Source organism: Ornithodoros turicata, unplaced genomic scaffold (genome assembly GCF_037126465.1).
Source record: "Ornithodoros turicata isolate Travis unplaced genomic scaffold, ASM3712646v1 Chromosome41, whole genome shotgun sequence".
Classification (NCBI taxonomy): Eukaryota; Metazoa; Arthropoda; class Arachnida; order Ixodida; family Argasidae; genus Ornithodoros; species Ornithodoros turicata.
Window position 1 is genome coordinate 911,059 of NW_026999371.1, and position 24,558 is coordinate 935,616.

General features: G+C 44.3%; 1 protein-coding gene and 1 long non-coding RNA gene across 2 annotated transcripts in view; both read left to right on the top strand.

Annotated features, from left to right (window-relative positions):
- LOC135374056 (atlastin-2-like) overlaps positions 1 to 24,558 on the top strand; it is a 65,373-nt gene that overhangs the window by 37,646 nt on the left and 3,169 nt on the right. Inside the window, exons 7-10 of the mRNA XM_064607064.1 lie at positions 14,135 to 14,197; positions 14,269 to 14,337; positions 22,902 to 22,979; positions 23,052 to 23,195. Coding sequence (XP_064463134.1) covers positions 14,135 to 14,197; positions 14,269 to 14,337; positions 22,902 to 22,979; positions 23,052 to 23,177 — 336 coding nt within the window. The 3' untranslated portion in view covers positions 23,178 to 23,195. The remainder of the gene's footprint in view (positions 1 to 14,134; positions 14,198 to 14,268; positions 14,338 to 22,901; positions 22,980 to 23,051; positions 23,196 to 24,558) is intronic.
- On the top strand, positions 14,344 to 18,939 carry LOC135374057 (uncharacterized). Its single transcript, XR_010416734.1, has 2 exons — positions 14,344 to 17,938; positions 18,438 to 18,939. It is a non-coding gene; the product is annotated as an uncharacterized LOC135374057 (long non-coding RNA).

A 24,558-nucleotide genomic window follows, 5' to 3' on the forward strand; every position in this document is an offset into this window, starting at 1 on the left:
ACCAGTATCATGGCGTGGAGAATACGCACGCATGATATAACAGACCCCATCTATGAAAGAGCCACAGGCTATTTAATCTTTCTCTGGTACTTCATATAGTTGAAATGGCAAACGAACCGTACCGCTTAGCGTGTGCGCAGAGATCTCGTCTTTGTTTCCCCATCCCTACTCTTCTACAGAATCCACCCATTAATGGCGAATGAGGTGCCGAAAACCTAAAATCCTGGGTGACAGACAGCTTCTACGCGTTCACTGAAGTCCTTCCCTTGTCCACCTGCACTTAATACTTTGCAGATTTGTCAATACTTTAGTGACTCATTCACTGTATCTCTTGTGATGAGCTTGTGTAGGCTCTTGCTTCTTATCAGGATCTCATGAAAAGCCAACCCACGCAGGGATTCAGCACAGCTCCAGTAAAGCCCCAGACATAACCTAACGTCAAAATCGGCTAATTAGAATGCTTACAACAGACAGGTCCGGCCTGCGGAGTAAAGGAACATTCCACTTTCACATTTCAGTGGTTTTCCCGCATGCATTATGCTTTTGTAGATGGAGTATGTGGCAAAGCTAGGAGTGGTGCTCTGATGTTTTAGAAACATGACCGAGAAACAGCATTCAGGCAAGGAAACTTGTAGAGCACACAATGACAGGATGTCCTTAACAAGAGGAGGTACACACCACCACCCTCCAATTCTTCGAATCTTTAAGTGCCCGTAAGTGAGGAATGCAATACAATTGTTTACTAATCCCTGCTAGTTTGGAATATTGTAGATCACCTTCATAGAGCCGAAGCTTCTCCCGAATGTCTCCATGTGTACATCTTTCATGAAGACCCTGATTCTCATGAATATTCGAAGCAACACTATGATCCAAATATCCATGATGATATCGTGAGCAACTTGAGGAGGAGCAATATCCCATTATCATTGCTTGTCCATGGGGACCAGTAGAGGTGGTTTACAATGCTGTGAAACCATCTTTGTAGCACCGGATGTTGCCTCGCTACTGCTGCTGCATGTATCTTCTTAGTGGGGCATGACCGCATAAGCAAGGAGAAGGGGAGATTGTAATTATACCGGTTGGGGCTAACACTGCAAAAAATGTGTAAAAGCGTCCACACAATTAACCTACGTACAAATGTGATCAATAATGTTAACAAGCTTGCCCCCTAAAAGTACCGCTTCTAATAGGAGATATGTCGTCACACAACATAGAAAAGCTGGACTGGACATGTCTGTTATGTCGGTGTGCACTATAAATGAAATGTTGCTTATTACCTCCTGCAACATGCAGCATGTCGAACGATGATCCATCTGCGTAGCTTTATATACAACCGCGGACTATAGGGATCAGCATCCCCATATTTCTCGTTCACATATCCTGTGCAGGCCAGGATGCAAGTTCGTGCCGGCATTTACCGGCAATTTTGGTCCTTTGGTGCTATCCTCTTTCTCGTCGTCGAATGAGGCAGGTGCCGCATCCCCGTCCAGCGACTCTTCGAGTCAAAATCGATCGCCAGGTGAACGACTTCGTAACGTGCTTATGCGAAATGCTTCAAGCACACAACTGTTCCTTGATAAATTCAGAGCACTCAATAACTAGGTTCTTAGCGACCAATCACGCACGAAATCAACTGGTTACTTGGTACGAAACATATTTGTTCTTAGCGTACCTGCTTGTACTGGAAGCATTCTCAAGGCATTCCACTCCCCACCACACCACTCTCGCACACTTCTCACAAAGTGACGCCTTAGACGAACTGGTGTGTACTGGCCATTGGAAGGAAAACGATGATGATCAAAATTTAGATAAAGAGAAATGGTTTTCGTGGTGCTTTTATCTACGGGCAACCCTCGATTTTGCTTTCACGCTTACGATTGCACATTATATACTATAACATAATGTGTTCAAAAATTTTACATGATATGCAGGTAACTGAAATCGGACGGTAGTTTTGTGCAAACTGCGGGTCACCGGACTTGTGTACAGGGATGACCTTGGCTGTTTTCCAGTCATTCGGCAGGGTGGACCGATGGAAAGATTATCTGAATATGCAACACAGAATTTCACTTGATATTTCTCTAGTGTTGTATCATGTCTCGGAGCCAATTCCGTCTGACCCAGCAGATGACGACAGTTTTATGTTTTCAATTATTGTACAAATGCCATATGAACAAGCCATGACATGCCATGGAATGTGACTCCTATTGGGGACATTGATGCAGTAAAAGCCATTGTTAAGGAGGGATGAATACTTGAGTTATCCGTACTGGAAACACATGAGAAGAAGGAAGCCAATCAAAAATCATTTTGTTCAAGAAATTTAACCATATGGCTAAATTAGAAATTGTTAATGGTTAAAAATGATTAGACATGGTTCAAAGAAGAAACCATTCGGTTCAAATAGTTTCTTCTGCCCTTCGCAACATGGATTCAGGAAAACTTCTCTTGTGAAACGCAGCTAGCTTGTTTTGTTCATGGAATTCTTTCTCGTGCAGACACTAACTCTAGCACGGACGCTGCATTCGTAGATTTCCGAAAATCAGCTGACATGGTCCCACAAAACAAACTTCTACATAAGCTCTCCTTTCTAAATCTGGATTTTCATGTTCTCCGGTGGATAGAAGCATTTCTTACAAAACCCGGTTGCTCTTCGCAACTTCCACTCTCCCGAAATCTCAGTAACATCTGGCATACCGCAGGGCTGTGACGTCCGACCTCTGCTGTTCCTCATATGTAGTGGTCTAACGTCAACCATCCGACTCTCCGCAGACGGTTGCGTTATTTATCGTAAAATTGCTTCTCCTCTGATCACTCAACATTACGAAATGACGTAGCACTAATACAGGGATGGTGCACATTATGGCAAATGCCCTTGAACATCAACAAATGTAACATTGTCTCTTTAACTCTTTAACGACTCTCCACCCTTCCCCCATTTTCTTACACAATCGATATTTTCATTCTGCCACGAGGAGATTCTTAGAAGTATCTTGGCGCTCATATTCCTCAAAGAATACATGGAATACGCACAATGACTACATAATCTCGAGCGCTAATCGCTCATTTGTCTTTATTCGTCGAATATTGAAGCAGGAACCTCCTCACTCAAAACATTTAGCATATACCACTCTCACTCGCCCAAAACTGGAAAAAGCCTCCGCAATATGTGACATGTCTCAAGCAACCCTCACTGATAATCGTGAACGCATCCAAAACAGGGCAACAGGATCCATATTCGACAATTACTGCTCCACAACGTCAGTAAGTGCACTGAAAGCTGGGCTTAACCACTCCACCCTTGGGCATTCTCGTACCATTTCAAAGTTGTCCCTCTTTCATCGATTCTTCCATACCATTCCCACAGATCAATCGCCAATCGTTCGTGCCGATATCGTATTCCCCCGCCTAGAGCATACTAATAAAATCGCGCGCCTACACAGTAACACAAACGAATTATCGAAGTCATTCTTTTGTTCCGCCATAGTCATATAGAATGATCTCCCAGAACACATAGCCGCCACTCACTACCACCAGTCATTTTTGAACATTGTAGTCCCGCTAAATGATTTTTTTTTGTTTTTTTCTTTTGCTTTTCTCTTTTAGATCACTTGTTATTAAGTATGTTCGTGTTGTTCAATAGTGCACTAACTCTTTCATATTATGTCCTCTTTTCCTTCTTTTTTCTCTCATCATGCAAATGTTTAGTGCATTTGATTTGTATTTTATATACCATATTTACTGCCGCTCCACTGTAACTGAATGTGTGAAACTGTACTATAATTGTAACTGTTTTTCACCCCCCCCCCCCCATGTAATGCACGTAAGGGCCCTTGAGGTTAAAAAATGTAAAAGAAATACTTGTCCGTCCATTGTATCATGTGTGCAGCACAACCGTAGTTGCTTCCTCCTGAATGACAGTCAAAAAATGTGGTAAAAGAATCGTGCAATCGTAGTTCGCTTCCAAAAACAGACGTATTTCCCACCGATCACCTAAAGCATGGAAAATTTGCGCATATTTGCAGCGGTGAAGTGTTGGCGATTAGGAGAGGGAGACGGTACAGCAAACGTAACGCGAGCGGTGAGCTTGAAGGGTTTTCGCCTGGGAATTCCCGAGGAGGACAACGTCAATCAGGTGGGGAGCGCAGAGCTTACTGCGCTTTCGATGCGGGTCCCCAGAGGAACAGTGGTCTCTCGTGTCTGTCAGAGCGGGGTCGGCTGCTGGACATCCCAAAGCAAAGGGGAGCCGAAGGGGTATGCCAGATGGGAAGGTAGCGCGGACATGGTTCCTGGACCGCTAGTGTAGGGGATGCGTTTGGTGCGGTCTACAGCGGCGTACCACGGCCGCTACACTCTATACAAGCTAACGCATATGTAACAGTTAAGTACCGCTTTGCCAAGAGGCATATTTTTAAATGTACCTCTTGCATTTAAGAGGTACACACGCCCTCACATGCACCACATTGGGTTCCTGTTCTTCCCCGATTTCCGTTTCCTCCGCAGAACGTAAGACGGGCCACAGAAGATGATTGAGTCACCCATTTACGACATCGCTTGGACGTAAGCCAGGAGAAAATGCAATGTATAGAAAACTCCAACAACCAAAATTGCTTGCCTGAGAACATACCTGCTTGCTTGTGTAGTCCAGGTATAGAGTGCAACCTAGGCTTCTGTAAATTACGCATTAACGTTCGTGCATGAAGCGCAGAGTTTGTGGTCTCTGTCCCTCAATCCCTGTGTCGAGCCTGCCGGGGAGGAGGACCACTGGGAATCAGAGCTAAGATGAACGGAAATGCGTCGTGCGGGCAAATAATTACTTAATAGATATTGTACGCACCTTAAATGACTCTAATCTTGAAGGCGACGAGCTAGCTTATTCGAAGGCTAAGCAGACTCACCCTGCTCCCCTACGTTTCAAAACAAACTGATTTGTCAGCGCTTGGAAGAAACGCACTCTTCGCAAAATTGCGATCCCCCTGATGCGGGTTCTAGTTATTGCACTTCTTTTATAGAATGATAGTGGGGACCCATTAGGGCACTGCTGAATAAGGGAATTTATCGACAGGTATTCGGAAGCAGGGAAAATATTTCTGGAGCGCATGGAGATCGCGAGACGGCGTTCGTACTCATGCTCCGGAAACAGGTTGTACACATGAGGTACATCTCCGAGACGGCGCTTAAAATGTACCTAGCCTTTACGAATAGGTGTCGGAGCCCTTGTGCCACTTGAATTTCGCAGGGGTCGACAACTGTACCTGCTGGTCCAGGACCGTACCTCATGTGTACCGCTTGGCCCAGGTTTGGGCGCTCTTTCATGCGGTTCATATCGGGTGCCGGATTTAGAGTGTACAGGAGTCTCAAGAACATGCCGCTTTTGAATGTCCGAGGAGTACCGTCACGAAGCGTGAGTCAGAGTGATGCAGTTAATATGACCGTGGCGTGTAGATAGCGGTGCGGGAGCAGCATCGTGAAATGCTGGGTCGTTGAATGTTGAGCGCATAGCACCGCCACCTGAGGGTCATCGGAGGAACGAGGTACCGTAGCTTCAGCGATGGCTTCCCCGGTGGTTCGTAATGTTGACGCAGAATTTTGGATGGTAGAAGGCTGAAATACTCCCGATATATTGTCCGTTGATGGACTCACCAAATGGAGAGGAAATGATGTTGCTCTACACGAGGGACATGTTTCGTGTGCTTTCGGACGTTTATTGAACTGTATAACAGGTTGATTACATTGCTGCGTACGAGAGAGAGGTACACTTGCGTGCACACTGTGTATATATTTGTGGAGCGTACAGAGGGCGTTTGAACAGGAGTGTTATATGATGCGCCCGTGAGGTGTGATGCCATCTGGCTTAGACATCTCTAAACATCATCCCCTTCGAAAGAAATCGCTTGTCTTCTTTAAATAAATGCAACATAACTGAAAGCTTAGTGAAACACAAAGTCCTTGAAACGGCGGGGCGGTCTTCGATCTCTTGTAGGTCGGTGCTGTTCCTCATCTTGTATTGTTGGAGGGGTGTTGCAAGCGCTGTCTTCTGTGTCCAGCAGGTCATTGTAGTCCAACAGAGGTTGGTTCGGTCGACTGCATCTTTGAGAGATGGATATTGGTTCATTGGGCTTTTTGTCGTGGTGAGGGACTTCACGTAGATGTACGCGATTGCGTCTGTGAAGTTGGCCCTCGCTGTGAACTTCGTATGAACGTGGTCCACATTTTCTCGTAATTGTCCCGAGCTTCCATTTGCTCGTGCTTGCCACTGGATGTACTCGTACAGTCTGTGCGGGTTGTAGCTCACTGAGCTGCTTCGCACTCTTGTTGTAGTAAGTCACACTTCGTCTTTGTTGTGCTTGCTTTGCAATTTGTGGTGTCCCATACCTTGGCTGCAAGAGGACCTCCGTTGTAGGTAGTGTGGTTCGCGTTCTGCGCCCTAGAAATGCTTGTGCGGGCGGCATTTGTGTTCCTTGCTGGGGCGTGTTCCTGTAGTCAAGGAAAGCTAGCTGTGGTTCTCGCCCACTCTCAAGTGCTTTCGTTATTACTTTCTTCGCCGTTTTCACTGCAGACTCCACCATGCCGTTTGATTGCGGGTAGTGTGGCTGCTCGTGTGATACCTAAAGTCCCATTCATTCGGGAACTGGGCGAACTGCTGGCTTGCAAATTGGGGTCCATTAACCGTGAACACCGTTAGCGGAATGCCATATCTGCCGAAGTGAGCTTTCAGCTTTCTGATAACTGCGTCGCTCGTTGTGGAACGGAGTTCGTCCACTTCCCAGAAGTTGCTGAGGTAGTCGACCGTGTCGAGAAAATGACGTCCTGCGCATTCCATTAAGTCCACGCCTATTTTCTCGCAGGGATTTGCTGGAACAGGGTGGGACATCAGCGGTTCCTTTTGTTGTTTTGTCATGTGTGCCTGGCAAATGTCACAAGCTCGTACAAGTTATTTTAGTTCAGCGCTGATTCCCGGCCAGTATACACATTCTCTTGCTCGCCGGAGACAACTTTCAATGCCCATGTGGGACGCGTGAAGCTTCTGTTTGATCTCCATTCGTATTTCCTTTGGTATTACCAGCCTTTGTCCTCGGTATAGTAGTCCGTCTTCGACACTCAGCTCTTCGCGAAACGTAAAGTATGGCAATGCTTCCGGTGGGACCTTCGATTTATCGTCTGGCCATCCCGTTGTTATCATTTCCGCAAGTACTTGGGATGTCGTGTCGCCTGCTGTGGCTTTGTGCACCTTTTCCAGCGTTGCCGGACGTACTGGTATGTTTGTCATAACATTCACTATGGGCGCTTCCTCATTTTCAGTGTCTTGCTCGAGGTAGGCTCGCGAGAGGGTATCTGCAATGACGACCATCTTTCCTGGTTGGTAGACAATGTCTACGTTGTACCTTTGTACCTAAAGCATCATTCCATGTAGTCGTTGGGGCATTTGTGCGAGCGACCTTTGTTTGATTGCTTGTAGAGGCTTGTGGTCAGTAATGACCGTTGTCTTTCTTCCATAAGTGTATTGGTCAAACCTCTTCAGGGCGAATTTGATTGCGAGCATCTCCTTCTCAATCTGGGCATATCTGGTCTCTGGTTGGCTTAGAGCTCTGCTTGCAAATTCCAATGGATGCCCTTCCTGTAGCAGGACTGCGCGTAGTCCGTCTTTGCTGGCGTCGCATTGTATTTATTTATTTATTTATTTATTTTACCCTCAGGGCATACGCATTTCAGAGGCGAGTGGTGTACAGAATGGTTATTGAGCATAGCACATAAATGAAAGACACTAAAGGTTGGCATTTCACACAGCAGTCAATCATTCGAATAGTGCACACATACCGCATTTTTAAACAACTGAGACGAAGAGGTAGCAGTCAGGGAGCCGGGAAGGCAGTTCCAGTCGATCGATGTGCGTAGAAAAAATGAGTCTGAGAAGCCTTTAGTAGAACATCTAGGAATTCCTACTTTTTGTTGATGGCTAGTGCGATGGGAAATATATGTGGGAGAAAGTAAAAAGTGGTTACGTAGCCGACCGTTGTGATAATATATTTTGTGAAAGAGGCATATGCGGGCAATTTTACGACGTATGGCGAGGTCGGGAAGATGGAGTGTGGATTTCATAGAAGATACACTGGACCGTTGATGATAGTTACCGCAGATAAAGCGAACTGCTCTCCTCTGTATGTTTTCAATAGAATCTACAAGTACGCTCAGACCTGGATCCCAGACCGAGGCTGCGTATTCAAGTTTGGGCCTAACGACAGATTTATAGAGCGTTAGCTTGAGGTCCAGTGGTGCTTGACTAAAATTACGTCTGACGTAACCAAGAGTACGATGGGCATTATTTGTTATATAATTAATGTGAGCATGCCATGAGAGGTCACTAGTGATAAGGACCCCCAAGTACTTATAACACTGAACTTGCTCAAGTGGGACGTTCTCTAGTAGATACAGAGGATGACGTTCGAAGTTCCGAGAAATTCGCATGTGCTTGCACTTACCGATATTAAGTTCCATATGCCATGTCTTGCACCATGTTATTATGTTATCTAGATCTGATTGTAATAGGGTAATATCTGAGATGTGAGAAACTTTCCTGTAAACGACACAGTCGTCTGCGAATAAGCGAACAGATGAAGACAGTACAGATTGCGGCATGTCGTTAATATAGATTAGGAAGAGAAGGGGACCGAGGACTGAACCTTGTGGCACACCGGATAGTACAGATGTTAAGCTAGAATTCGTGTCGTTAACTGTGACATATTGGCTGCGGTCAAGCAAAAAAGAATGAATCCAAGATAGGACGTATGTGTCAATATTGAGTGTACTTAGTTTATGAAGTAGTAATCTGTGAGAAACCTTGTCGAATGCTTTAGAGAAATCAAGAAAAATACAGTCAGTCTGGAATCCACTGTCAAGGTTCGAACTCAAGTCGTGTACAAAACATACGAGCTGAGTTTCACAGGAAAATGATTTACGAAACCCATGTTGGCTGTCATGAAAAAAAGAGTTAGAATCAAGAAACTGAAATAAATGTGTACATATGATATGCTCCATAACCTTGCAAGGAATGCTAGTTAATGAGATGGGACGGTAGTTAAGTGGAGAGCTTTTATCACCGTGCTTATGAAGGGGAACTACCTTCCCAACTTTCCAGTCGTTAGGCAACAATCCTTGTTCAAGAGACTGCTTGAAAATCATTGACAGAATAAGCGATGAATAACATGACGTATTCTTTAAGAATTTAGATGTTATGAAGTCAGTACCACAACTGGATGAGATCTTCAGAGAGTCAATAATACTTTCAACACCACGACAGTCAAATACAATTGGGTCCATAGGAATGTAATTGGTAGGTAGCAGGGGGGGATAAGAAAATACAGTGGAGCTAGAGAAGGAGCTTACAAAAGCATTATTGAATGCCTCAGCACACTGAGAATTAGTTAAGTCATCACCGGATGAGTTACGCAGAGCAATGAAAGAGTCCCGATTTTTGTCTTTATTGACAAGATTCCAAAATTGACGTGGATTAGTCCTAAGCATGTGGGGAAGAGACAAGCTGTAAAAACGGGATTTAACTTCTTCCGCAGCCTTCTTATATTCTGAGGCAGCCGCATGGTATCTACCCCACTTGAGGACGTCCTGAGTAAATTTTGCGGCGCGGAAAAGTCGCTTCTTTTTACTGCAAAGCCTTCGGAGCGCTGTATTGTACCAAGGGGAGCGTGACTGAAAGGATAGTCTCACGCGAGGTATGTACCTCTCGACGAGTACAGCAACTTTGTTTTTAAAAAGTGTCCAATTACATTCCACAGAACGAGAGTAAAAGTCGTGCACAAAGGTGTCCAAAAAAGAGCATAACTCGCTATTAATTGTGGTGAAATCCGCTTTCTTGTAATTCCTTATATATTTAATTCTTTTCTGCGACTGTGGCGCTGGGAAATTAAGGTAGAAGTGAATGATTGAATGATCACTTAGCCCAGGTACAATGGTTATATCTGAAACGATGTCGGGCTCTGTGGTCAGAACAAGGTCTAGTGTATTTGCACAAGAAGTTGTAATCCTTGTTGGGCCATCAATCAGCTGATATAGATTGAAATCTCTGCAAACATTAACAAACGCGTCACATTCGCGAGACATTGGGGAAATTTCTATATGAGGATGCCAGGTAATATAGGGATAGTTAAAATCGCCCACTAACAAAACTGCATATGTAGGAAATCTGTTTACAACAATGTTGAGAGCGTCATGCAAATCATCCACAAATGATGAGCAAGATGAAGGAGACCGATAACAGGTGCCAAGGATGAGACGCTTGAAATTGGAAGTTACACATACCCATAATATTTCAAGATTGGTAGGGATGTTCACAACAGAGGATGAGATTTTATCAGATATCGCGATTAGGACGCTTCCACCTGCCCTGTGACCTCGGTCTGCACGATACACTATAAAATTTTTACAACATTGAAACAACTCATGGTTGGACACTTTTGCTGAAAGCCAAGTTTCAGTGAGCAAAACAATGTCAGCTTCACAGGAATCTATAAAGGAACACAATTCACCGCGATGTTTCCAAAGTGATCTAATGTTAGTGTACATAACAGAAAATGTTTTAGGAACAGAGGTGCTCAAAGGTGGCAAAAATTGCTATGCAGAAGAGGCACTGGCGTTCGTTGCAGAACGGGTGGTGGGTGGCGAGTATTGTGGGTTGGAGTGAGTACGAGAATGTGGCGTGTGGTTTGTATTAGAACCACTAGAGGTCGAGGCAAACACATGGGTACTGACCTCACGAACGGCACTCGCATGGACATCATATTGGTAACACTTGTTATTAACGTATAGCCTATTGTAACGAAGTCTGAATGGTAGACCAGTCTGTATTGTATAGTCAACTCCTTTTTGTTGTCGTAGTATGCAAGCACTGGGGTTTGCGTAACCATGCTCTTGACATTGTTGAAGGCTGCATCTTGCTCAGCTCCCCATATCCATGGCGTATCTTTCATGGTTAGCCTCCGCAACGGTTCTAGTTCGCTGGACAGACGTGGCATATAGCGCGAAAGATAGTTAGCCATGCCGCAGAATCGTTGCACTCCTTGCACATCTTGGGGTGGTAGCATCCCTGTAATTGCCTTCACCTTGTCTGTGTCTACTGCAAGACCTTCCATTGTAAGTATGTGTCCCAAAAAGAGAGTTTCTGCCTTGTTAAGCTCACATTTCCTTTTGTTGAGTTTGATGCCCTCTTGGCGGCATCGATTTAGCAGCTTCTCAACCTTATTATCGTGGTCTTCTTGCGCTTGTCCTTGAATGGCACTTACGCCGTAGACTAGAATGTCGTCGGCCACACAGACTACACCAGGCATATCCTGTAGTGCCATTTGAAGACGCTTCTGAAATATTTCGCTGCTGACCTTCAACCCCAATGGCAGTCTGAGCCATCTCTTTCTTTCAAATGGCGTATGAAAAGTTGTCAGCAAACTTGATTCTTCGTCGAGGTCGCTGTGCCAGCATCCGTTTCTGAGATCAAACCTGGAGAACACTTTTGCCTCTGCAAAATCTGGCAAGAGGTCATCAAGCACTGGCAGAGGATGAACCTCTCTTTGCAATGCTTTGTTTAAGGCTTGTGGATCTATGCAGATGCGCATTTCTCCCGACTTCTTTTCTGCAATGACCATTCTGTTCACCCACGAGGTCGGCTCATCTACAGAGGTGATTACACCGTTAGCTTCGAGTTTGTCAAGTAGCTTTTTGACTTCAGCCTTAATGTTCACCGGAACTCTGCTGGTGGTGCATAGTTGTGGTTGTACAGTTGGGTCCACGGTCAGATGTACCTTTCCTGACCAATTTCCAAGTTCTTCATTAAACACATCGTCGTGCTTGTCAAAGATAGCTGTCTCCTCATATACTTGTGACACGAGGTCATCGTTAAAAGTGAGAAGACCCATTTTTTCGGACACATCCTTGCCGAGTAGAGGTGTGTAATCTTCTTTTACCACAAAAAAATTCAACGAGAGAGCGAGTCTTTCGTTGCTTTGCATTCCTTATCCAGAGTTGGCAGGTCCCGACTGGTGTAGCCGTACTCCTATTCCAAGCTCTCAGAGCTGTTGTTGTTGGGCTCAGCTTCCTGCCTTCAACGAACTTCGCAGGAATCACGTTCAAGGTTTCTCTGCTGTCTACCTGGAATTTCACTGCGCTGCCATCTTCAAGTAGAATAGTTGCGAATATTCGTTTCTTGTCATTATTTGTGGATACGTGAAGCACTTCCTCTTCAGAACTAATGGGACTGTCTTCTTGCAAACCGTGAACTCTGCCCGCTTTGCATACTTTTGCAAAATGATTCTTTTTACCGCACTTTGCACAATTTTTAGTCCAAGCTGGGCATTCACTTCTCAGCCGCTTATGTCGTCCCCCACAATAGCGACAGTTCTGCACTTCGTTCTTGTTTTCGTTGCTACCTGTCTGAGTTGGCTTCGTTTTGGAACGCTGTTCTTTGCATCCTATGGCGTTAATGACATTCTCGGTTCGTTTCGCAGGTGAGTTGTCTTGGAATGCCTTCAGTTGCGTTGCCGCTGACTCATGTGCAAGACATATTTTAACTACGTTGTGGAGGGTTGGATCCACGTGCTTCAAAATGTCTGTTCGTAGAGCGTTACTTTCAACCCCGAAGGCAACTTCGTCTCGTATCATTTTGTCAGTTTGTGCTTGAAAATTACATGCTTTTGCACGCAGCTTCACGTCCGTTAAGAACGCATCAAAGACCTCATCAGTGCCCTGAACTCGGCAGCGAAAGGGTTACCGTGCTTGGATTTCGTTTTCCTTAGGCGCAAAATACTTGTCAAGCTTCTCTATAACCGTGTTCCACAACACTAAATCTGGCTCTGGTGTTGCCTCGGTGGCCTCTTCGAAGTCAAGCGTGTTATAGACATCAATGAGAGCTGTGCCTCCAAGCGATAAGAATAAGGCAACCTTCTCTGCATCCGATTTTTTACTGCCTCCATTTCCTAGTAAGTATAGTTTATATATAAAGAAAATTTATTACATTAACCTGATGATATGTACAGTGCAAGCAGTAAATAACAGTGGTATATACAGTGAAGCCGGTTAATAACATGCAACGGATGACAGTGGTATATACAGAGAAACCAGTTGATAACATAGAATGAATAGCAGCAGTATATACAGATTAACCAGTTAATAACATACAATGAATAAACAGTGGTAGATAAAAAGAGACAGCGAAGAACAGCGCATACAATGAACCAGTGAAGAACATTAGATTACATTACATACATTATATACATTGCATTACATTACATGCTATGACCCACTGAAACTATGAGGAAGAAATCCTATACAGTGCTAAATTAGTGAAGAGAGAGGACTAAGAAGGAAAGATACGACCAGCTTTCATTTGATGTTTTAACACTGTATGAAGGAGAGTGGTAAGACGACTCAACAGTAAGTATAGTTTGAAGCGTTGTTCGAAAGACTTTAATTCTGTGGCGATGTCACTTTTAAAGCACATTCCATGCGGCGTTTCAACTTTGGCCATCGCCATTCCGAAACTATATGACAGGCCTACCTTGCTGGGCGAGAGCAAAGGCGTCTTCAAAACGTCGTGCTCGCGATCGGCGCTCGAACTTGTGTTCTGTCGGAAAGCCGCTGTTCTTACACCTTGCTAGATGAGGTGATGCAGGTGACATCCCACTTCTGACACCATGTTCCGTGTCCTTTGGGACGTTTATTGAACTGTATAACTGGTTGGTTACATTGCTGCGTACAGAGAGGTACACTTGCGTGCACACTGTGTATATATTTGTGGAGCGTACAGAGGGCGTCTGAGCGGGAGTGTTACATGATGCGCCCGTGAGGAGTGATGTCATCTGGCTTATACATCTCTAAACAGCACACAGGTGAAAATGAAATGTACCAGCTGGCAGATGTTCGCTGCCTGACGGAGGCAGTTCATCTGGCTGGCCGGCACACTGGAGCGGCACAGTAGGTGCACCCAGTCTTCGTCCACGGGCTAAACACAGATAGCCTACAAAAACATAGTACAAACATACCCTATTTGTGCCGTGAGTACACAGGAGCAGCTTGATTTATTGATGAGAGGTTATGTACGCTGACGGAAACCTGGTTCATATCTTCTTTGTAGGATATCAATGCCCGGTTCGACATGTGCAAACGCACTCGTGCAATATTGAGGGACTACAACGAGGTAAGTCCAGTTGTAGTGCGTCGCTACTAACGTTGTATGCCATCCTATATGTCTCCTTGAATTATGTGCAGGACATGAAGAATCGTGCTGCGAAAGAACGACAGGAGATTCAGCTTGCTTATGAAGAAAAAATCAGACAGGTTACTTTGACAGAATTTCTTTATATGATTTCACCTGCCGGCATCTAACGTGTAGTCCATGTAGAGAGAGAGAGTCCATGGCTGGTTACCGGAAATAATAACATTTCAGATTCTCCTCGGACACCTAAAGAAGCCGTCTTTTTCTTCCTGTTGTTGCTCCCAGATACACCGGGTGTTTGCTGTAACGTGTCTATGAATTATATATATACATGAAATCTAGACATTGTAGAATGTTACCGCTTGCTGCATTGGTCTTTATGGCACTTTTGTCACCAGCAAAGACCGATTTCGTCAACCTTCTTCTGCTATAAATTCAGTTATTAAAATTGATATCGCCAATGTTCCAGGTCAACTTCACGTTTTTTTTTTTTTTCCAACGAAAATTTAAACACATGTCCGATTTACCCCAAAAGAGGCTCCCCGGGGAAAACACAAGAGAAAAAATGCAAACACCGCTGTTTCGGAGTTCTCAAGTTGCCCGGCGCGCGTATTTCAGCGCCAAAGAAGTCATTCTTCCTCCGAGATATGGTACGATAGAAGCGTCAGGAGAAAATCAAGACGGGACCTTTCAGAGGCTGCAGGTTTTGTGCGATTAAGGCACGTCAAGGGGGTGAAGTAACGACGGCCCGCATGGCGCAGAAATACGCGCGGCCGGCTACGTGGGAATCCCGAAACGGCGATTTTTGCATCTACGTGTGTGTATTTCCGCATGCATTTCCGGATGCATTCAGTCATGTTTCGGCGTAAATCGAACATGCACTTTCCATTTCCGCTGGAAGAACGTTGAGTAGACTTGGCAGATTAGCGAAATCACTTTTAAAAGTTCAAGTTATTGCAGCTGAAAGTTGACAAAATCGGTCTTTTCTGGTGTTAAAAGTGCCGCCAACACAAATGCACCAAGCGGCATCGTTGACGTCTAGATTTCTTAAAAAGTATCACTCACGGACGCGTTACACCCCGTATACGACACTCGTTTTGGTTTCTGTTTGCTTGAGATCATCCGTCTGTTTCCACATTACATGGTGTAAACAGAGACACAGTACTACTGGCAAAAATCGCTGACATACGCGACCGTGAACGCAATCATACACAAACGCGAGGGTCTGTGTGTTGTTATCCCCTCGCTCTGGGTCATGTACTTCACCCACCATCTAGTCGCTATCAATTTACCCGCCATATTATATATAAAACACTGATGACTTCAACGAAAAGTCCATCACGGATATAACACGCTACCTTCAGTTAGAATTTAAAAAAAGGAGGATTACGATAGGCGACTTCTGTTACTGCTGTTGGTACCTGTGGTGTCTTACGCCGTACGTACAGCATTGACGAACCAGCCAGCATCCTTCAGTCCCAAACTTTATTAAACTTTCCCTCGTGCCGTGATGTCCATAGCTATATGCTGCGACATAAGCTACCTTTCTGTTTCGGTTTCTCGTGATGACGACGAAGCAAATGTTTAGTTTCCTCTTCTTGGTTACTTGCGCAATTCGCGATGAATAACGTTAGTACCCTGATCATCACGTAATGCGAAATTAAAAGTTAGCGTCTTCCACATTAACATCAGAACAACTTGCACACTAACTTTCTATAACGCATCGCCAACTCTCTGTGAGAAGCGTCACGAAAACGAGAGCGAACGCAGTAGCATATAGGGTATAACAAATATGAGTGATCGGGATTCCTGTTAACGTGTTTATTTCTACGAACCTCTGTGTCGCTGCTGTACTTGACGGTCTCCAAATCCCACCAGCTGAGCAGCACACGTTGTTGGGCTGCTTGGTGTCTTGCAGTACAGAAGATAGCTCTAAGAACGGACTACCACTAAGAGGATATAGACGGGACAAGTGCTCGTCCCGTCCACATATTTCCGGTGTCGTCCTTTCGGAGCTCATTTTATTCGCAGTAGAACGCACCGCACTCAAAGCAAAAGTGAAAAGTGGCAACCTTAGTACGCCTCTTACGGCGTGACGACCGCTACTGGGCTCAACAGCTCTGAGGGGACTTTCCGTGCTACTACATGCACTACATTGTATTACTGGTGTGTGTACAGCGAACATTTCTACGGACCTACATCTTAGTTAATCGAACATTTTCATGGTGACTTCAAATTCATCCGTGTTCCTTATCAGTTCCCTCACTATCACGTCTGAATATTTTAAGTTTGCGTTTCTTGATTCGTCACACTCAACCAGGGATGGGGATAAATACACTTTTCGGGTATTTGAATATAAATACAAAATACTACCTGTTTTGATATACTTAAATAGTGCCTATAAATACTTTATGGTGAAAGTAATTCAATACGAAATATAAATACATTATGACAGTATTTAAATACTGTAACTACTTCCGTAAATACCTTGAGCCGTGCAGGCACTATATTCTTAGTGTATAGTGTAAATTATAAGTGTAAAGTATATATAGTGTGTAAATTAGTGTATAAGTAGAGCTACCCTCTAAGAAGGTCGAGATAAGTGCTTGATCGGGAAAAGAGCATCTTTTTCAGCCTCTATTAAAGGGACTCTGACCAGAAACTGTGGGAGCTCTTTCGTACCTGTAGTCGATAAAGCACCCAACAAGGACTCTCCATGCGAAAATTCACGCATTAAAACCCCACGGTTTCTCTAAACTCGAATTTTAAACATTCGACTTCATCCGAGTGCAGCACGCCTAGCGTCAAACCGAGAAAACATACGTTTATATAGAATATCCACCCCGGCCCACCATCAAGATGACGTCAACACGGGGGCCACTCGCGACACCCACAATTGGCTCAAACGCGTCACGTGGTCACGCAATATCTGTCAATTTCCTTCATGAAATGGCATTTCTACGTTAATATGTTTTTGTTACAGAGCCTCAAAAAGAAAAATATACCCTGCATTTATGACCTGCAACAGTTTCTACGATTTTCTTTTCAATCTGTACACGGCGTTCGATATATGCTTCCGTATCCGGTCAGCTGTAATGGATGCCGTATGCCGAGCTTGCGAACTGCGAACTTGTGTGACTCCCGGTTCATCCTCTTTGTTCGGGTCATTGGGTTGGTGTTGGAGTTGGTCACCATATTCTGAACGTTTCACCTATCGTTGCGGTGTACTGTTCTTGATCTGCTGCGAAGCGACGAACCGCAACGGCAGTCACGCGCCTCAGCGAACTTCTGTCTGCTGCATCTCAAAGGAGCATGGGGACCTGATGATACTCTCAACTAAAAACACCAAATGTGCTCTCGTGTGGTCCTGACGGAAAAGTAGTATCAACAAGGTTAGCACATTTATTTTTCAGTTCCAAGTCTACGTACTGAAAACCATGCAGGTCCAGTCGATCATTCTCGTAGCTGTTGTGTAACGCGTATGCTTTCTTACATATCCCACGGAACCCTCCACTTTTTCGACCAAGTTATCGTTATGAGATCCTTGTGATGGCTTCTTACTAGGCTATGCCGCTCCGAAGCATTGAGATGACGAAGCGTCGTGGTAGCTGCACCTCTGCCTTCGAAAGATGAATCAGTCATTCCACACTGTGCTTACTGGCTTTGTATAGAGTCTGACAAATCCGACAGACTTGGACTGCCTTTTTCAAGAAAGTTTGAAATGTAAGTATGTGTATATTGGTTTCACATATCCACCACACATATTGAGCGTGTGTATGATTGTACTTTATATGCTACTGCGTATCAGCGTACATTATTATTCAACACGTAGTGTGGCAAACTCGACATCAGTCACACAAAGCCAACAATTGCCTTTTCTTCAATTGCTTATTTTTATCATATCATGTTTTTGTCTATATCTCAATTTACCAACCAACAAAGTATATTATTTTAGTATAATCGTCTGATATTTAACAAGTCACAGTTTTACCATGGTTTTGGCGCACTATAGCCCGAGTTGCTTATGCGTCATTAAATTGAATCATCGTCATCTTCAACTGCCATTATTCAATTGAAGTGCCAGGTGGATATAATGATATGGCAAGATATATTTTTTTTGCTGTCATCCTGGAATTGCTCATTTCAGAAGAATAGTCACCGTGAAGTTTGTTTTCGTTTTCAGAAACATTAAGAGGACTAAAACCAAACACTTTTCTTTCAGAGCATCCCTTATGCACCTGCATTTCAATTCCAATCTGTATTACAAGAATGACAGACCACTCAACAGAGATGAACATCTGAAAGTGAAAGAGCTGGAACGAAGATACGTTAATCTGTGTGAAAGGTGTTTAGCATGTGTGTGAGTCGAGGACACAGGTCTCAAGCTTATTCCTGTCTTCAGAAGAGGTGAAAACTATGCTCCTTCTATCTATTAACCAGCTCCACATTTTAGGGTTCCCTGTAAACTAATGGAGCACATCATGTACTACCACGTTGTCAACCAAGTTGACTCTGTCAATTTCTTTTTTTAAATTCCAGCATGGCTTTAGAAAAGGGTATTCAGGCAAAACTAACGTAGTGGAATTCGTTCACAGCATTTCAAACTGTCTTGATTTCTGGGTCCACGTAGATGTAGTATTCTTTTTATTTTGTAAGGGCTTTTGACACTGTGCTCTACGCTCGCGTGTTGGCCAAAGTAGCCTAATTAAAATTTGATCCTGCTACCTGTATGCAGTTTCTCAACTAACCGTAACTGTGGCGACAACTCGTGAGGAGAACCTATCATATCGCCACCATGCAGCATTTGTTATATTACAATCGCTTCACATTTTAATCTAGTCAAAAGCAAGGCCTTTTGGTGATCGGTCTTGTATAATTACGTGCCCCTCCGTTATGTAACACCACACTGGGTTCTTCAACCTATGAGAGACAAATAAATATATTGCCAAGTAAATTGTCTACAAGGCTCGTTATTCCATTTCGCCACACTACCACAAGCAATTGTTAGAGTAGTGGCCCAGGGTATGAAGCTCGCCACGAATCATCATTCAAACAAAGTTCATAACGTAAAATGCTTTACTCAGAACACTGGCATAACACAACAATTAAGAATAAAGAGAGTAAACGTTTCATTGCCTATCCAGGTGGCATCATCCCTCCAACAGAGAACAATCAAAAACAACATCAAAGGAGTCAAATCGGTGGTCCGCATTCCTTTCATCCAATGTATTTCATACGCTATTTGGAGGGCACTGTGCCCATCAGGCATTTTGACTGTGCATATCAAGTTGAGTGCATAGAATGTGATGCAACCTACATTGGCGAGATAGACAAAAGACGTGGGACAAGACTAAAAGAGCCAGTTGCCAGGGCTACTAATGCTTAGCTTAACTAAACAGGACCGAATCAGTCTACCACTGCTGTCCTAAGGGACATATATTTTGATGGTGCAGTAACCTTTGCTCATGACTAGCGATGGGACCCTAGAAAGTTCTTAGAATCCTGCTTTATCAGGCGTGATGCTTCAGCCTGTAATACATACCGTGGCCCCTATCGGATGTGTAAGATTCCCTCTTAGATAGGCTGATGTGCTCATCTTTGGCCTCTGTTGTACTGATGATGCCACCCGGATAGGCGACAAAACGTTTACGCTCTGTTTTTATTCGTTGTGTTGAGCGGTGTTTGCAGTAAAGGACGCTACATTATGAGGTTGTCACCCGGCTTTTGGAATATATTTTCAAATAAAGTTGTTGTTTTACAAAGCTCAATACATTGCAGAAATCATTCTTGTTGCCTATTGTTTTGGGGGTGCCATTCTAGCAGTCACATGAAGCTCTGAAGGGCCAATTTAAAAAGTAAAGGCAGTCTGATTTATGTTCTTGCCGACATGGCACAGCGTATGTACGAGGTAGTTCCATTTCAGAAGCCTGAGAACACTCAAAGCAATTAGTGTGCTAGCATCAGATATGGTGTACAGCATTACATATTTGCTTTTGCTAGGGCAACTAAGAAGGGTGGATAGAAAGGCAGTTACAACCTGTTTCCACAAAAGACACTCAGATTCATTAGCAATTTCCTCTAAGAGAGCCAAGGCTTTTTCTAGATTACTAGAACATGGGTACCTGGTTATAAATAACAAAAATTCATCTACCAGAAGTCAGTGTTTCACACACCCTGCTTTCCATCAACACTATTAAAAGGTGTGACCCCCAAACCTACACAAAATTCCTGGAGAGTCTTTACTGGACACTGTTGCTGTCCCTCTCACCAGGTGCTCTCTATGAACCCGATTCACAGTTCAGGATGCACTGCCTGAGCTAACTTCAGCATGCTTTCCCAACACGAATGGTAACTGCTATGAGGAGTGTTGTACTTACTGAAAGCAACATGAAATGCTGTACCTTGACAGGTAACGTTGATATCCTTAAGACCGTAGAGAGATGTTCCTTGCTCCCTTTCTTCCAAACCTTACTATCAGACGCAAGCCCACTTGCCACCAAGCCCATGAGATGTGCCTCACAGTCAGTGCAATCAAGGGAATCAATCACTGAGGCTCAGAAAAGCTGTTTTCCATCGGGATCTGATCCAGCACTGAGCCGTGAGTAGCCCCGTGAAAGTACCAGGGTTTCTTCGAATTTTAGATGTGCCAGCATTTGTTTTCCTCCCCTCCTTCTTTTTATGTAGTAGCTGATTACTTTAGCCTTGTACTGCTTTGGAGATTGTGGAGATGATGTAAGAGGTGGAACTAGGCTTTATGCAAAATGAGGCAAAGTGTGACTATGTACAAATCTTCTGAGAATGTCTATGTATCATTCACACAAAGAGAGGATACGTGTTACATCTTTTTCCGGTTTTGATATTTATTTATTTATGAATATGTCTCAAAGGCCATTGCAGGCATTACATGAGGGGGGACATCAACATGGGTCACTTAACAAATACGGAAGTTACAAGGAACATACATATTTGGAAGACAAGACTCTATTTTTTGTTCGTTCATCAGTCTTGCTCAAGAAATTGTTCACTGTAGCAATGGTACACAATGTCACGAAAGGAGTGCTCATCTATCGTTCCGCAAGACTCATTAAAAAGGACTAGTGTTGTGTTTCAACACAACATGTTGAACTCATGAACCATGCATCATCCTGAGAGCTATAGATCATCCTAAATACAGATGCTGAATTATTTTAAATGTGATAGACGAGCTGTGCGAAGAGGTACCCCCAGTTAGGATCTTGGGTACTTGAAGCCTGTGGCATTTTCTGTGGGAAAGGCTTGCCAGACCCTCTTCACTGCACAGGCTGGGATGACCATGATCTTGTTTTTTCCAAGCTTGTGCCATACTCACCTTGCAAACTGGCGATACGCAGTGTATCTGCATCGTCTACACAGATGTACATAAAATATAGTTTAGGCAAATAGGTAACCGGTTACAGTAAAGTGTGTGTGCATTGTCATTTCTACATGTACCTGAGAGTAACTTCAGTTTACCTGCCCACACCCTGTACATTACTACACATGCTGTGTTCTTTTAGAATCCAAAATTGTTTTGCTTTTCACTGAATCGACAATCAAGAATACTCAATATCGCTGAAAACCTACGCTAAAACCTTATGCACAGGGCAATACATAAAAACGTGACTCAGGACACAGCACACTGACAATTACAAAACTGCCTATATTGGTTTTCTCCAGTTCAGAGTCGTGTACTGTATAGCCTTTTTATGTGCTGCGCCCTGTACTGGAGTTTTTAACGACTCTATTGCAGGACCAAACCAGTTTTGGGCGCCCAAATTTTAACATCGTTCGACAAGGACACATGTGACTTACTTGTGAATACAGTCGCTCATAGGTTCGCGCTGCCCACGGAGTTCAATATGCGACCTTCAGGACAGTCATATTGAAGAATAGAAGTTGGAAATCTTTGTGGGTTGTAAAGCACTCATACTGCAGTCATTCGGCAGTGTTTTCGAGCTCCTTGCGGCACAAGCATTCGATCTCCTTCGGCATTATGACACACCAGCCACACCGGCACCATGAACAGCAAGTGCGCATTAGATATCAGAACACGAAATTTCTGAGAACGTTTACATGTTCGATCACAGTGTGCGTTAAAAAGCTCATCGCTTACCTGAAGACAGTCGACTAATGCTGTTTGCTTCATCTGCAACTGATGTTCGTAGAGCTCTAACTTCGTCTCGCATTCGCGGCATCGGCGACGTTTCGAAAGCCTACCGAGCTGTTCAGCACGCAGAATTTTCTTCTCGATGTCTCGATCGCAGAAAGGTCAGAAAGAAGTTCCGGGCTCGAAGTCTCCGCATTTCTGCCTTCGACGTCCATATTGAAGATCGCTTTCCGGACGGATGCCGACGCTCTCACAAACTCACTAACAACAGAACTTCCGGTTCGGGCGCCCAATGAAACGTGGCCCTCGTGACTTCGTCACACACACGGAAATTGGCGGATGTCCACTGCAAAGAGGCTAGATTTCGGCCCCGATTGCGCGAGTTGAGGGGGAAAAGCGAAGCCGGTTTTCAGCTCCCTGTTTGGCAAACTTTGCCTCCGCGCACAGCCAAAATATTTCGCGTGTGGCTTGGAGGCATATTATACTTTCGTAATAGATGCAAACGAAATATTTGTCGAACTTCTGGTCAGAGTCCCTTTAAAGAGAATTTTTTTGTGCTAGATTATGGAAGAGGGGAGCACTAGACACATGGAAGAGCTCGCTGCTATGGCTGGAGCACACCAACTAGATATAGAAAAGGTAAATTCAAAGCTCTCTTTTCTTTCGACATTCAGCAGAGATACACATTATTTCATTTTGTACTTTTCTCAGGTGAAACAGGCGATGGAAGGTCAATCAATAGGAAATAAGATCTTGGAATTTCTGATTGGGGCAGCAAAAGCTCTCCCCAGTGTGATGCACACCTGGCGCACCTATTTGTTATATAAAAAGGATTGAGATCTAAGCAAGAATCAGGTAATGACATATTATTATGTTGATCAACGCAACTTAAAGGGACGGTCGCATAAGACACAGATGATTTCGAAACTGTAACGTCATTTTGTTCCTCTTGGACATTGACGACGGCATTGAAAATCCCGTTGTTCGAATGTTCTTCGACAGCATCCATGACAAGAGCAGACGACGGATTTTGAGAGTATTAAGGAATTCCCTCTCACGGAAGAGAAAACATCACTCCCTAAGAACCAGTCAGGGCACGACACCCAGGAAAGGGATGCTACGGTCGTGCTTGTGATATTTGAAGGTGGCTTCTCGACGGCGCCTTTCCTCGTCTGAGAGCTGCACTTTGAATCATCCGGTCAGGGGTGACATCGCGCTACATCGCGATGCTTCTGCGCTACCGGAAGCAACGCTACCCTCGTTTCTTTAGTGCCTAAGCAGCTTTCGAACCAGCATTCGTAGACTTGCGGGACGGTCTGCAAGAAATCAAGCTCGCAACATTTAACAAAATAAGAAAGAGTATGTGTGAAATTGTTATGGCAAAGCACTCTATTCTCGGTGGAGATATGGTAGAGGTGAATGCTAGAAAATCTTTTAAAGGGAGAATCCGCATAAGGTCCCTTCCGAGATTTTCGAATATTCGTCACCTTTAGCCATCAACGACCATGCCTGTAAAATATCTCCTTCGAAAACTGAGTCAAACTTGATAAAAATGATTTTCTTCTATGACGCGCTCGGTGACAGGGTAGTGCGAGCCACGAGCGCTTTTCTGCAAGCAACACCGAGCGTGATGTAAGTCGCGAGATATCCCGCGCCGTCCGCCTTTCTTTGCTGTGTGTTTTGGCAGTTTTGACGAAGGAAATTTTCCGTAGCAATTGTGTTCGTTACGTCGCACACTGATCTTACACCCACCACGATGGCCGGTAAGACATGCTGTATAATCAGTTGTGGCAACAGGTCGGATACAACAACAGACGTAGCATATTTCCAGTTTCCGACGGCCAAACAACGTCGTTTGGAGTGGGAAATGACGCTGCGCAAAATCAAGTGGAGGAAGACCAGCTCGAGAACGATATGTTCTCATCATTTTGAGCCAGGAATGTTCGACACGAAAAGACGGCTCATACGGGAACTCGGAGTGGCACCTGCGGGCACCTGCGGGAGGCCCCGACTGCATGTGCACCTGCAACATGTTTCATATTACGCGTGCACCCGTGGCACTTATACAGGGTGTCCCAGAAAACGTGTCATGGAATTATAATAAAAAAAACTACGCCACCTAGAATCATGCGGTCAACAGCATTTGTTCTTATTAGTTTTTGCCACCTCCTAATGTGAATGTCATGTACTCCAAGTTTAATTATGTAAATATTTGCGA